Below are 14,514 nucleotides of genomic sequence, written 5' to 3' on the forward strand. Positions count from 1 at the left end.
CATGCTTACTATCTTCATCATTTGGTGCTTTACTATATTTTTCTCCCCCATGATCTATATCAGTAATACTAGTAACTAGGTTCTCTGTCATCAATTCTTACAGCTCTAAGAAATTGATGGTAGCACCTTTGGGGACACTTGTAATTTATATAGGTTCTTTACCCTAGTATTTTCATTTTATTTTCTTGTTTTTGCCTTTAATTAATTAATTATTTTAAAACCTCTCTTAGTATCGGTATGCAACCTTGATACAAATGTTTATTTATATAGTGAACTTTTTTATATGTCGAATTGTTGAATTTCTCTCATCTCAGTACACAACAATGCAGAATTTCCTCTATTTAATATTGTACCTTGTGTGAGGGCAAATGATTAAAAGCACGAAAAGATTTAATTTCTATGAGCTTTCAATTTTGATGATTTTGCAACCGCAGATGATCTTGTATAAGAACATCTTATTAATCTAATTTTTGGTAGGCAAATTTTGTTAATCTTTTGTTGCAAAACTTAAAATAGAATTTTTTATGAAAAAGGGAAAACAATGTAAAGAAATGTAGGATGAAGGAAAAAAATATCAATTAGATCATCTATGATAATAAATATTGGACATATATGTTTTTTTGTCAATGAATTGTGCAAAACGAAACAGAATTGTTCATGTATTTCGTTATCAATGATTGTGTGTTGCCACATGAGCATGGAAATGATGTAGTTTACATATAACATTTTATTAACTGCTCTGTATTTATCACGAATTCTACTAGAACAATTTAAGTTTTACTCCAAAAGTTATTATCTGCATAACAATCTTTTATAAAGAAACATATCACAGCAGAAGGAGCAATATATATAAACACCATGGTTAAATTTACGTGATGAATTAATAGAAAGACATCATGTATCTACTGTTTGCTATCATAAATAGGAATTAATTAAACCTAGATCTAAATCTTCAATGACTCAATTATCACCTTACTCATATTATTTATACACTATTGTTGACTACTAAATTATAATTAGGGCAAAATACTTCAATAAACTAAAAGCTTGCCAATATTATATGGACCCCGCAAATCATAAAAGGCTAGTTAAAGTCCCAACTTCTATTTCTATATAAATCGAATCCATTGGATTCGAATTAGGTGCAAATTGTGATTGAATAGAAATCGAAGCTAATGGATTCGAATTATGTTGTCCTTGCGAAATCGAAGCAAATGGATTCGATTTATACCTTGTACGTAAATCAAATTCATTGAAATCGATGTATACATGTACATAGCTTATGATAAATCGAAATCATTACTGTTCACCACACGGCATATGCACCTGTATAGCCATGACAGTGCAGCAGACCCCCGCACTGACCCATGTCCTCTAGCTTGGCGACGCAGGGTAGGCAACGGATGTGGAAGCGGGTACCTGACTTATCCCAGAACAGCTGCGTCGATAGGAGCATCATGATATACACACGGACATACCTCCTAACTGTCTCATCGTCTACCCCTTGCGGAAGTTCACTAAACGTCTCCTGAAACCATGTGCACTTCACTGTGAATTTGTCGATGCAGTTCGCAGAAGGCAATACACCCAACAGCTCTTCAAACCACACCCACGTTGGGTGTCCACCCTCGATATGTCGCGCAAAGTCTGTCAGGCATCCGCTGACATACTGACCGTCGATCGGGAGACCTAGCTGGTACGCTACATCCTGGAGGGTGATCGTGCTTATTCATGCACTCCCCAAACAACATGTGAAAAGTATGCGTCTCAGGCCGCCATCTCTCTACGAATACGCTCACCAATGACTTGTCCAATCGAAACCAAGTCTCATTCAATCTTGCAAAATGGTACAAACCGGCCATCTGCAAATACGGAACGATCCTATCATCCAACATCATACCGTGTTGTCGTCTTATGCTGGTGATGCATCGATGGGACTGGATAGCGATTTTAGAAAATTCTTGTTGGGCCAACCGTGGAGAGCTCTCGACCATCGGGGAGATTTCGGGGAGGAATCAAGTGAGAGAACATAAGATGAGAAGACACCACATCCAACTCAAAACCTTAAGGCGTCAAGTTAATGAGTCTCTCATCTTATAAACTCCTCACTCTTCCTTGCTTTCTTTGATGTGGGACTAACTTCAACACTCCTCACACTTGCAACACTAACAATATTTTGTTAGAATTTGGTTGAATTAGTCCCACATTGCTTAGGATAGCAAATGGAGTGGGTGTCCTAGGCTATAAATATGAGGCTAAGCTCTCCATATTTTTCACACCAGTCGGAAACACTTAAAGCTTGTATCTGACTTTTCTTCTCCTCTATACCTTTTGATTAGAGAGTGTTGTGAGGTGTAGTTAAATATTTGCTTTGAGAGTGTGGGTGTACTGGGGTGTTGGTGTTAGAGAGAAAGAAGTCTATGTGTTGTAACAATTTTTAAATAGTGATATTCTCTGGTTGTCATTTGGCAACAGCCGTGGTTTTTTCTCCAGTAATTGGAGTTTCCACGTTAAATTCTTGTAGGGACAGAGCTTAGTTGAGACAAGGGGGTCATGGCCCCCCAAACTTTTTATAAAAAAATTAGTAGTTCTTCTTCAAAAAAAAATAGTTAAGTTAGTTTAAATACTTATTATGACTAAAAGTATTCAAGTTCAATCTTCATTTTTTACTTTTATTGCACAATAGTTTTTAGTTTAAAACAATTAAAATATGTTGGATTTGGGCTGAACTGATTGTATTCGCATTTCACAGCTCTCTATTCAATAAGTAACACTCCCTCTACCTTTGAGTTCAAATATAAAAAATTAGGTATTTTTTATTTATTTAATTTAATATTATTTTATATTTTACTATTTATTTGATTTAATTTTTTATATGATAAAAAATATTAGAATATTCAATAAGTATTGATATTATTGTATTTGTATAAATTGATAAAAAAATTCAATAAATATTATAAATTTTAATATTTGTCCTTCTAACTTCTTTTTTTACATATTTTTACAGGATATATATTCAAATTTTTTATATAAAATAATCATGAAAAATCAAAGAATTAATGCATTTTTTAAGAGGAAGGCTAATATTTAAGAAGGAGAACAAATAACTTTTACAATATCAACACCTATAGATAGTTCTTCTACTTTAATGAATCACGAAGAATGTGAGATACAACATTCAAAAGTTCAAAGAGTTGCATCTGATGAGTTTGACCTTAATTCTTTAGAATGAGACTGACATGGGAGCAAATAATGTTAGTAGGTTAATTATATTAGTTAATTATAATAAGGGAATACAAGTCCCATATTGTTTAGGATAGTGAACTTTATATTATGTATTAGTCCCACATCATCCAAGTTATGAAGGCTTTTTCCTTCTCCCACTAGTATAAATAACTCAATGTACCTTTTATTTATGAAATAGAGTTGAAGTTGATTTGAATATGAAATAAGTTGTGTGCTTATTTTTCTCTAGGCTCTTTGAGAGTAAAACGTGCATTCTTGGCTTAGCCAACCAATGTGGGTTTACGGCTATTTTCACCATAGAGGGGTTGCTAACCTCGCCAAGATTGGTGATCCAAGCTGCTAGAGACCCTGAAAAATGGCTTTAAATTTGGCAATATCACCCAAACTAGAGAGATGAGGTTAAACAAGCTTATTTTAAATGAGTTCATATCAAAAGTATCTTGACAATTATCCTCTATCTGGCCCCCCCAAAAGTTTGTTTCAAGCTCCGCCACTGAATTCTTGTGTTGTGATTGTGTCTATTTTATTTCTCTGTGAAAGATATTTTCTCAAGGAGAAATGGTGTATTATTCCCAACAAGTGGTATCAGAGCTTCGGTTCGGTGGGATTTATTCTTAGTATGCTCTGTGGTTGCAGCCTAGTCTGACCTTCCACATCAGAAAAGAATTTTGTCATGTAGCTTGATGTTGATCTTTGGTTGCTGTTGTTGTTGCTGGAAGGCAGTGTGACACTGTGAGAGTGCAGTTTGGAAAGGTTCTGGCTAAGGAAAGACCTGGTATTTAAGTGTGTCCATTGTGACCCACCTCTCTTTCATGAGGACCCTTCTTAGTGCACGGTCTACAGTTGAGTTATACTATTCCAGTATACGGTTGCAACAATGTCAGGATATTCAAGTGCTGTGAAGCTTGAAATAGAGAAATTTGATGGAAGAATCAATTTTGGCTTGTGGCAAATACAAGTCAAGGATGTGTTGATACAATCAGGTTTGCACAAGGCGTTGAAGGAGAAGATCTCTGGTATGAAGGATGAAGAATGGGAGGAACTAGATTTGAGAGCTGCAAGTGCTATTCGCCTGTGTTTGGCTAAGAATGTTCTTGCAAATGTGCAAGGAATGAAAACAGCCAAGGAACTTTGGGATAAACTCGAAGGGTTGTATCAGGCAAAGGGCATCTCAAATCGGTTGTTATTGAAGGAGCAATTCCATAATCTACGCATGGATCACAATGTGAAAATCTCCGACCATCTTAGTGCTATCAATGGTATTGTCTCTGAATTAGAGGCAATTGGAGTGAAAATTGATGATGAAGATAAGGCACTGAGGCTCATATTGTCTCTCCTTTCTTCCTATGAGTATATCAAACCTGTTTTAATGTATGGGAAGAAAACTCTGAATTTTGAAGAAGTTGCCAGTAAGCTCATTGCTGAAGAAAGAAGAATGAAAAATGAGGGTAGCACTTCATCAGATTTGGCGTTTGTAGCTAGAGGTGACAATTATGGAAAAAGAAATCGTGGAAGGAGTGTAACATGCTGGAAATGTGGAAAGCCTGGGCATGTAAAGAGAAATTGTCCAGGTAATGCGGTTTCAGAAAAAGGCTCTCAATCTGATACTTGCAATATTGCTCTCTCTATGAGAGAAGATGATGTTCTCTAGAAGACAAGAAGTATCCTCATGGTATTACCGGACTGCCATGGATAAGGATAAGTTGTGGCAATCGGGTCCACAATTGCACACGGGCATTGGTTGGCATTGAGATGCAAGGTGTGTGGCGGAGTTATGTCGATGACTGAAGAACTTCCAGGAAAATCCAATTTGAAAGTTGCACCATGAATTTTCAGCAAGGTTTCAATCTGTACCAAGGCGAAATGCTTGGAGTGGTCTAATTCCAAGTGAGTATACTTTCATGGTGGAGTATGATAGTTCTTTGAACTATGATTGTCGGTATAGACAATGACAGTAAAGAATTGTCGGTGTTGACTATGGAAGCTGAAGATGTGTAGCTATTTCAATCAAGGTGGAGATTGTTAGAATTTGGTTGAATTAGTCCCACATTGCTTAGGATAGCAAATAGAGTGGGTGACCTAGGCTATAAATATGAGACTAAGTTTTCCATATTTTTCGCACCAGTCGGAAACACTTAAATCTTGTATATGACTTTTCTTCTCCTCTATACCTTTTGATTAGAGAGTGTTGTGAGGTGTAGTTAAATATTTGCTTTGAGAGTGTGAGTGTACTGGGGTGCCGGTGTTAGAGAGAAAGAAGTCTATATGTTGTAAAAAGTTTCACATAGTGATATTTTTTGGTTGTCATTTGGCAACGGCCGTGGTTTTTCTCCAGTAATTGGAGTTTCCACGTTAAATTCTTGTGTTGTGATTGTGTCTATTTTATTTCTCTGTGAAAGGTATTTTCTCAAGGGGGAATGGTATATTATTCCCAACAATTCTTTATCACAATCGTTACAAAAAAATGTTCAATGCATAAAATTCTAAAAACAATAAACATTGCATGCGCTAACTTTAAAAAACATGTTTATAATAATGCCCTACCAATTCTTCATGGGTAACAACAAATCACTACATAATTCATGACCCAATTCTTCAAAATTCTAAATAAAAAAAAGAAATTTACCAATGCATGTAGTCCTCCACGGGTACACAAAAATACAAAATGTTAACACAACAATTGCCTAAGTGCATCACAAGTCCAAAAAAAATTTATATTTATTGTTTCAAAAAACTCAAAAAATTTATAGTTGTTAATCCTAATCATAAACCAAGTCTAGTTGAATATAGGACTAACAACTTAAAAAATCTAATATATCCTACAATCCTAAGAGATCTTCTTAAGTACCATTTCAAGTTATCAAAATCTAATCATCTAATAGCTCACTACTTCTAACATGCTCTTAATTCAAAGATCCGTTCTTTTTTTTTTCTTTGAATAATCCTAATTAACGACTCCAAGCAACTACCACACGAACTATGTTAATGTTACTAGAACGACTAATTTATTTTCAAATTTTTTTTTTCACTAACCTTGAAGTGGACGGCGAGCCGATATAGATGATTCGAATCGTCCTCTATGTTTATAGATTCGGATCTGGGTAGTGGAGTTGGGTGTGAAGTTTGTGTGTTTTCTAGTTCGAATGAAATGAATTTGATTTGTATATATAGTCAAATTTAAAGTCAATAAATTCGAATTAGTAGAGATGATAACAACATGTAAATCAAATTTTTGAATTTCAATTTACAAAACCATCAAATCAAAACTATTAGCTTCAATTTTCTATGGACTACTTCACGTGACTAAATCGAATTGCATGAATTCAATTTACTATTATGTATAATACGAAGCAATTTAGTTTAATTTACTAGCACATTTATCATGCACCTAGTTCGAATTTATAAATTCGATTTACTAGGTTTTTTATTAAATCGAATTGAAAAATAAAAGTTGGGACTTTGACATAGACTTTTATGATTTGGAAGATCCACCTAATATTGACAAGCTTTTGGGTTATTGAAGTTTTTTGCCCATGTAATTAATTTTATACTTTTATATCGTATATCTAAAATTAAAATACATACGGACAGACGCTTCCGTTAATTGGGTCATACATTTAGTTTTAGATAGTAACCATTAACCAAGGACAATCTGAGAGTTGAGACATTTTAAGTGGGAGGAGGGCGGCTGAGTAAGTGGAAGCACCGGGACTGAAGCATGCCTTCTGCTCCTTCAAAGCTCTATTCAGGTGCGTACTGTGCTTTCACCTCCCCTTCAAATTCCATTCATTTTCTGATCCCTTTCTTTATTCAATCCGTTGCAGATGACGTCAGCCTCCTCGTGGTGACGCTCGACACCAACCCTTTCTTCTGGTCCACTTTCTCCTTCCCTTTCTCCGAATTCCTCTCTCATGTAACCAACTTCATCCCCTTCCTCTCATAAACCCTAGACCCCCTTCCCTTTCGTTTTCTCCCCTAATTCTTTCTTTATTTTTTTCAGGTGCTTGCGTTTCTCAACTCGATCCTGCTTCTTAGTCAGCTCAATCAGGTTGTGGTTATCGCCACTGGCTGCAATTCCTGCACCTACCTCTACGATTCTTCTTCCGATAAGAACCATGGCTCCACCACCGGTTCCATGCCTTCCCTCTACTCCGATTTGCTGCACAATCTCGAGGTTTTCCTAGCTGGGGACCAGCAATTGGCAAAGCCCAGGGTTAATGCTGCAGGTGGAGGAGCTCCTCCTCCTTCGCTCCTTTCGGGATCCTTGTCCATGGCGCTTTGTTGTATCCTCTTCCACTCATTGCATTCAATGCTTCTTTTAGTTATGAAAATGTCTTATTTTAAATGATTAGGGTAGAAGTTTAGTTATGTATTACTTCTGATATCTAAGAATTTTCACTATAGACTTGTAAGTGTACTGTGAGATATTTGCTTGACCTGATTTGCTGTTCAGATATACAGAGAGCTTTTCGTTCGGGGCCCATTCATCCTCAGCCTCGGGTGTGTATATATACATTCTTATATGCTTGCCTAATGCCTAATGCCTAATGCCTAATCATTAGTGTGTTCTTAGATAGAGTTTTATACTGCACTTGAATGTAATGAGTTGCTGTTAGTCAAGTGTGATCGGTTTAGCAATATCTTTTTTGTTTTAATGGGCATGTGTTTTAGTTGATATTGTGCTACCAGAGTTGAGTAATGAAATGAGAGGGAAATACCTAAATAAAGATCATTCCAAGTTATAAATGAGTTGTGAAATCTAGTTTATTCTGTACTGGTATAAATCGTGGAATGAGTATTGAAATATGATTCACCTGTTCTTTTATTTTATTTGCGCGTTTTGGCTTTATTTTACCATTTTGTTAAAGATTTGCAGATTTTGACTAATAAATTTTGTGTATTTGCTAATTTATGAACAGATTTTGTGTTTGCAAGGATCTGCTGATGGACCAGAACAGTATGCTTCTCCTGATCTTTATATTTTATTATTTCACATTATTCGTTTTGTGCAATGAACATTCACTCTATTTTACTTCCTTACAGGTATGTGGCAATCATGAATTCAATATTCTCTGCGCAGCACTCAACAGTATGTAGTGATTCTTCACTTTACTTTTCTTTTTCTCTGTATTTCACTTTGACCTCGGCATATTTCTGGGCTAGCTGTTATGTTCTTGGGCTTTTTCAGGGAGTAGTCATTTAATGGGACATAAAATTGCTAGTGTTTTTATGTATGACTAATACTTTTGTAACACAGGTCCCTATAGATTCTTGTTATATTGGTTCTAACAATTCTGCATTCCTCCAACAGGTGATTAAATAATACACATGCACATTGAATGATTTGGTGTTGCAGTTACTGATATGTTATATTGGCACTAACAATTTCATTTTATAACATGAATATCAGGCTTCGTACATAACTGGTGGCATATATTACAGGCCTCCCCATTTGGATGGGCTTTTCCAATATTTTTCAGTAAGTTCTCTTAATTGGCGGAATTGTGAATTTTTTTTGCCACTTCTCTGTTCATGATTAAGTAATAGTCTGTGTCATTCTTAAGATTTAGAAACCTGCAACCCCAAAAAAAGTCTTTTTTGCCATGCTTTGTTGTATATGGTTGGAAACAAATTCTAGGATTTATAATGATTCCTTTACAACTTTTGATTTCATTTGGGGTAGGATCTTTTCTTTTTTTTTTTTTTCATCAGGTTATTTATATTATGATTTTATTTTCTCAACTTTTGATGCTAGTCTAACTTGTTTATACAGACGGTGTTTGCAACTGATTTGCATTCTCGTGCCTTTTTGCGGCTTCCTAAATCTGTGGGTGTGGATTTTCGTGCATCGTAAGTTATTTCATGTGCTGTTATCTTTTTCTGTTGCAGATTTCTTATCATCATTTCTTCTTTATATGTTTCTCCCTCCCATCTATAATGCTCAGAACATTCGGACTGCACCCTAGCTTCGAGCAAGCTTATGATTCTTATGTTTTTCTTTTTTTTTTTTCCCCAATGCTTTTCTTTCTTTCTTATTGCATGTGGATTTGAAGGTAGTACATAGCTATTCAAACTTTGTTCTCTATGTTGCTTCTGTGGTACATTATGGTGGGGTTTCCGTTTGGGACTCTTTTGTTAACTGATTGTTGACCGGAGAGAAGATAGTGAGAATTCAAAGGGAGAGGGGATTTTCGTTAACATTCAACATTCGATAATACAATTTCTACTACTCCTGTTTATACTATTTCTAGTAATATCTAATATCTAATTTTTCCATTAATTGGGCTGTGCCTAAATTATACTACTCATTACCTTACTATGTATCCCCCATATAAATGAGAATATTATAATGTGAAAATCAGACTATACATTTGATATCTTTTCTTTAGCAACCCACACCTGGCTAATTGTGTAACATTTTGCAGGTGCTTCTGTCATAAGCAAACAATTGACATGGGCTATGTATGCTCTGTATGCTTATCCATATTCTGTGAGCATCATGATAAATGTTCAACTTGTGGGTGAGTGTTCATATCATGGCCATTTGATAATCTGTTTCTCTAAGCTGCATATAAGATTCTTTGACCTTGAATGAATATATCGTGGATAGTCTCATGTTATTTACATAACCCGAGGGTTCCAGTTTCATCTCATGTTGTTTACCTTTTTTTTGGTTTTCGCACGTTCTGCAGGTCTGTATTTGGCCAAGCTCAATCAAATGTTCCCTCATCTACTGACCGGAAAAGAAAAGCTTGATACATTATGGTGTGTTTGATGCTCAACATTTTTTGTTACTGCCACTAGAAAGCAGATCAATCAAGGTTCCCTTCCATATAAGCAGCGTGACGATATTTTGGCGTGAAATTACCTTGACTGTCTTGTTAGGCAACTGAAGTTTCTTAAGAGGTCATTGTAGGTCCCAGAAAAATGAGGGTCATTGTGTATACTGGATAGTTGCATAGCAGGATAGATACAGAAGAGCTTCATAATGGCCTGTCATTTCCTTAGAAAGCTATGATTAGCACCATATCCAATGGTGGGCTGCGAACTTTATTAAATAGCATCTCATCTATCCTCTCTGATGAACCATCATGAACTTTTCTTGTATTGGAGAAAGTTGGGTTCTATTAAAAGGCGTCCATTTTGTAATGATGTCTAACAGCAACCGGCAACGCAATCAAGCATTGCATTGGTAACCTTATGAACAGAGTACAAGATGTCTTGATTTTGTTTATTTTAATTTCTATCAAAATGGTTGTTAAATGACATTATAAACCAAGAAGATGGTTTGTATACTCTGTTTTTACATGGTTATTTATTGCTATTTGAGAGTTAGTTATTATACCGTCGAAAAAATATTTATAAGAAAGAAATCAATTTTAATTTGAAGTGATATTTTAACAAGTTGATAATATATAATTTCTCTAAATTGGCTTAATCTTGACTTTATCCCATGTAGATACATGATGCGTGAATCATTTTGATCCAGACAAGTTTCAAAATTAATTCCATGAAAACCAAAGAGTTACACTAGTTGCTTGAAATGGTTTAGTTAGTTCCTTGTATTTTCAAAGGACTGATTTGACTTACATTTACTACTTAGAATTTGACTAATTAAAATTTTCAGTACCGAAATAACTCAAATCATGTACCTACACGGATCAAAGTGAGCATAAAAACCATCAACCGCCTATTAAGTAATCAGAAAAATAAACCTGCTCTTACGTGCTAATTCACAAAGCAATATTTTAGAAGCCAAATGATACAGTTTCAACAAGCACCAGATGTAAATGTTATTTACCATTATTTACATGAGGCCTAGAACTTATAGGAAATAATGAACGAATTCATTTTACATTTTGGATAAGGCCCTATAAGCTCCATGGTGGATATGTGAAATTCGACATGGCCATGGAAGACGCATCATCATTAGAGTGCCTTTAGAGCGAGTTTACTGCCACTGTGAATACCCTTTGCGGCAACTCTTAACACAGCACGACTTTTGTACAGCCTATTATGGTCATAAAAGACATTAAGAAATCAGAATGGCGGGTCAAGGAAATAGCCATCGACGTCTTTTACAAAGGAATTCTCAGTAAACTATAAACTGTCTTGAAAGAACTCTCATTTGCTAAAAATGCTAGGTAAAAGAAAGGGTTTACATAATAATAATTTGAACAATATATTACTTGAACTAAACAACATCCAGCTGGAAGTTCAGTCTGTCATATAGGATTATAGGTCATGGAAGATCATAGATAACCATTATATATGCTTGTCCTTGCAGTCTCTCAAATTCAATGTTATCAAACCTTTAACTCATCTTAGCAAGGGGTAAAGAGTTTACAAATTTATGTCTCTAATCAAGTTTGCAAGTTGAGCTTTACTATTCAAGTTCATCTCAACTCATGTAAGCTTCATGTGTTAAGGTGAACTCGAGTTTGATTACCCTGCTCAAATTATTAACTTATTTTTTCAAAATCAATATCGAAGCAAAAGGTGGTTCCAAAGAATAGTTTCCATTATGCAGTGTGTCTATCTTTGTTATGGCTAGGAAAGGAGAGGCCAGACAAGTATGCATATATATATATATATATATATATATATATATATATATATAGAGAGAGAGAGAGAGAGAGAGAGAGAGAGAGAGAGAGATACCCCGCCAAAGCAAGTCCCCAGGTAGACAAAGCATAAAACAACTTCCCAGCTTCCCAGATATTAAAAACCGTTTCCAGTTTGCTTGTACCAGCCAAAACTTTTGATAGAACTGCCATGAAATGATTTAAAATATAAGATAAATCAATTTGTTGATTGCACCTGCAGCTAGTGCAGAATATTTCATACAAAATTGCATGAATGCAAGAGAACAGAAGTAACAAAAAGTGAATACAATTAGTACCATGGTATATAAAACAATATCCTGGTTAATCGGCAATCTTAATACTAATAATAAATCTCAAACAGAAAAAGAACAAACCAATATGACTAGAGAAACTAGTATTACACTCATCCAGCGTATTTATCAGGGAATCTCAATTATATATATTTACCATCAATAATAATGGTCTTAACAGCTCAAAAGATACAGTGAGATGACAAACCAGGTTTATAGTTATGGTTATTATATACACTATTTTCACCCTTTCACGCATAAAAATGTACAAGGGCACTAAGGCACAATTCAGTAGAATCATTACCCATTTCATTCGAGCAACAGACTAGATCTTTACACATAATTTCTATAGATCTAATGGAAGAAGCAAATTATTCAAAATCTGAAGGTCTGACTGCAAACTTACCTTTCTGCAGTTGCTCTGGAGATAACTTCTGCAATTAACGAATCACAACCACACAAATTCATTAGACACATCTTATCAAATAAGCAATAACATGCATAAGTAGCAACCAAACACATACCAGAGCCTTAGGATTTGACAGAATGCATCTTGCCATGAAGTTTGCAACTCCATCAACCACATGTTCCTCACTGATGACTATGTAACTTTCATCATCAATCCCACTCCTTTCCTCCGAATTACTTGGCTCAAGATCATCAGTAACCCAAACCCACCAACTCGGTTGTTGGGAATCAACATTGATCAAAATATCAGCACAATCATGATCAAATTCTGTCAAACGTTCAATGTCCAAGTAAATTAATCCATTATCAATGTAAAAACATTTTATATAAACATCTAACTATATCATATCATATATTAGTAATGAGCTAAAGTAACTACCTTCCTTACCCACTACTTAAATTTATTTATTTCTTTGGATGTGTACTTAAATGGTTATCTAAACGAATGAATTTGATTGAATGATGATCAATGCATAAAAATTAAACTTTAATATAAATGCATAATTGCATAATGCATATATACCAGTGGCTTCCTTAAAAGGAAATTGCATGGCACCATTAAACCCTTCCTGCTGCAACAACTTGAGCTTAGCCAAGTACTCATCAGACTCCACGGTGGAAACTAACCGATCATGAAGCTATAACCATCAACAGAAAGAAATTGTAAGGTTTATCGATCACTATCAATATGCCCAATTAAAAAAATAAAAAATAAATAAACTTTTTTTTTTTGTCAGAAAACGAGATCCCTCAAGGAAATAAAGCTGTATTGAACAAACATACATCAGAGGGACAATTGTTCAGAAAAGAGGGCGATTCAGATAGGTTCTGAAGAAGCTTCAAATTCTGCTCGAGCAGGTTCCTGAGGCGGCGATTCTCCGATCGAAGAGACTGTAATTCTTCTTCATCCGAGGGACAGTTAGCGGCCGGAGGTTCCTGGGCGGCGGCGTTGTGGTGCTTGTGGTGGAGGTAATGATGGCCGTATTCGACGGCGGCAAAAGTGACATCAGCAACCTCAAGCACCGTCTTGGCCACCTCTACGGCTTCACGGTGGTGTCCCATCACGAAGACAACGATCAATTTGAGGAGGGAACGTGGAATCGGAACCTGAATTGGGCAAAGTGCTTCGCTTTCGAAACCCCCAATTGATTTTCTTCAATTTTCTCCCAAAAATTGAGAGAGTCGTCGTTTTGACGTGCACGTGTCAGAGAGCCTCTCTACTTTTTGCACGTTTTCATATTTTAATTTAGAGCTTGTTTGAAACCATTTAAGATAATAAAATTTAAGTTTAAAGAATATGAAAATTAATTTGAAAAGAATTTCACTACGTGAATAATGAGATGGGTGAAAATTGCATTTATATTAAAAACAAATATATGCATTAAGAATAAACATTTTATTTACATGAAAAATAAATATTTGTATGTATATAATATTTTTACTGTATATCTTTCACCCATTGATGACTTTATTAATATTCCAAATATCACGCCTTCAACACCAAAAATGGGTAATGAGTTTGGGTTAGCAGCAGCGGTGTAAAATCTGAGAAATTAGTAAATAATTATCGAATAAATTAATTATTAATCAAGAAGATTAGCAAAAATGAAATTTTGTAGTTTAATGTGATAGAGTTAAATAAAACGAGAATTTTAACACTAATTTCAAAAATTTTGGCCTAAGATTAGGCCGAACATGCCGAATCGAATAAACCGGACCCAAACTAACCCAATAAACATTTGAAGAACTCAGCTTCCCTTCCTTCCTTCTTCGTTCACGCTGCAACATTGAAGAGAAGGGAAGAAGAGAGATAAAACCTTTGAATCCAATCAATCCACCATAACTTCTTACTCCAAGCTCCGATCGCTGCACTGTTTGCAGCCATGCGACCACCGCGTCGAGTT

The 14,514-nt window shown here is 35.3% G+C and overlaps 2 protein-coding genes across 2 annotated transcripts; one reads left to right on the plus strand and one right to left on the minus strand.

The window, feature by feature from the left end:
* Window positions 1-6,815: 6,815 nt before the first annotated feature.
* On the plus strand, window positions 6,816-10,552 carry LOC130944520 (general transcription and DNA repair factor IIH subunit TFB4). Its single transcript, XM_057872869.1, has 11 exons — window positions 6,816-6,995; window positions 7,071-7,159; window positions 7,247-7,529; window positions 7,700-7,746; window positions 8,166-8,203; window positions 8,290-8,335; window positions 8,504-8,557; window positions 8,657-8,725; window positions 9,020-9,096; window positions 9,672-9,767; window positions 9,939-10,552. Exons 1-11 carry the CDS (start codon window positions 6,965-6,967, stop codon window positions 10,000-10,002), a joined length of 894 nt encoding a protein of 297 aa, XP_057728852.1. The 5' UTR covers window positions 6,816-6,964; the 3' UTR covers window positions 10,003-10,552.
* A 415-nt stretch (window positions 10,553-10,967) lies between these two features.
* LOC130944522 (uncharacterized) lies at window positions 10,968-13,828 on the minus strand. Its single transcript, XM_057872870.1, has 6 exons — window positions 13,394-13,828; window positions 13,134-13,248; window positions 12,667-12,878; window positions 12,549-12,576; window positions 11,908-12,016; window positions 10,968-11,257 (listed from the first exon to the last, which is right to left on the minus strand). Exons 1-6 carry the CDS (start codon window positions 13,670-13,672, stop codon window positions 11,176-11,178), a joined length of 825 nt encoding a protein of 274 aa, XP_057728853.1. The 5' UTR covers window positions 13,673-13,828; the 3' UTR covers window positions 10,968-11,175.
* Window positions 13,829-14,514: the final 686 nt, after the last annotated feature.

Source organism: Arachis stenosperma, chromosome 8 (genome assembly GCF_014773155.1).
Source record: "Arachis stenosperma cultivar V10309 chromosome 8, arast.V10309.gnm1.PFL2, whole genome shotgun sequence".
Lineage (NCBI taxonomy): Eukaryota > Viridiplantae > Streptophyta > Magnoliopsida > Fabales > Fabaceae > Arachis > Arachis stenosperma.

Excerpts from the sequence above, each read along its gene's own strand:
- LOC130944522 (XM_057872870.1), bottom strand. The coding sequence starts at position 13,672 with ATGGGACACCACCGTGAAGCCGTAGAGGTGGCCAAGACGGTGCTTGAG. Across the intron at positions 13,249-13,393 it reads TGAACAATTGTCCCTCTGAT|CTTCATGATCGGTTAGTTTC; the intron begins GTATGTTTGTTC and ends TGATGGTTATAG. Across the intron at positions 11,258-11,907 it reads TGGGGACTTGCTTTGGCGGG|GCTGTACAAAAGTCGTGCTG; the intron begins GTATCTCTCTCT and ends TGACCATAATAG.
- LOC130944520 (XM_057872869.1), top strand. The coding sequence starts at position 6,965 with ATGCCTTCTGCTCCTTCAAAGCTCTATTCAG. Across the intron at positions 8,204-8,289 it reads TCTGCTGATGGACCAGAACA|GTATGTGGCAATCATGAATT; the intron begins GTATGCTTCTCC and ends ACTTCCTTACAG. Across the intron at positions 9,097-9,671 it reads GGTGTGGATTTTCGTGCATC|GTGCTTCTGTCATAAGCAAA; the intron begins GTAAGTTATTTC and ends AACATTTTGCAG.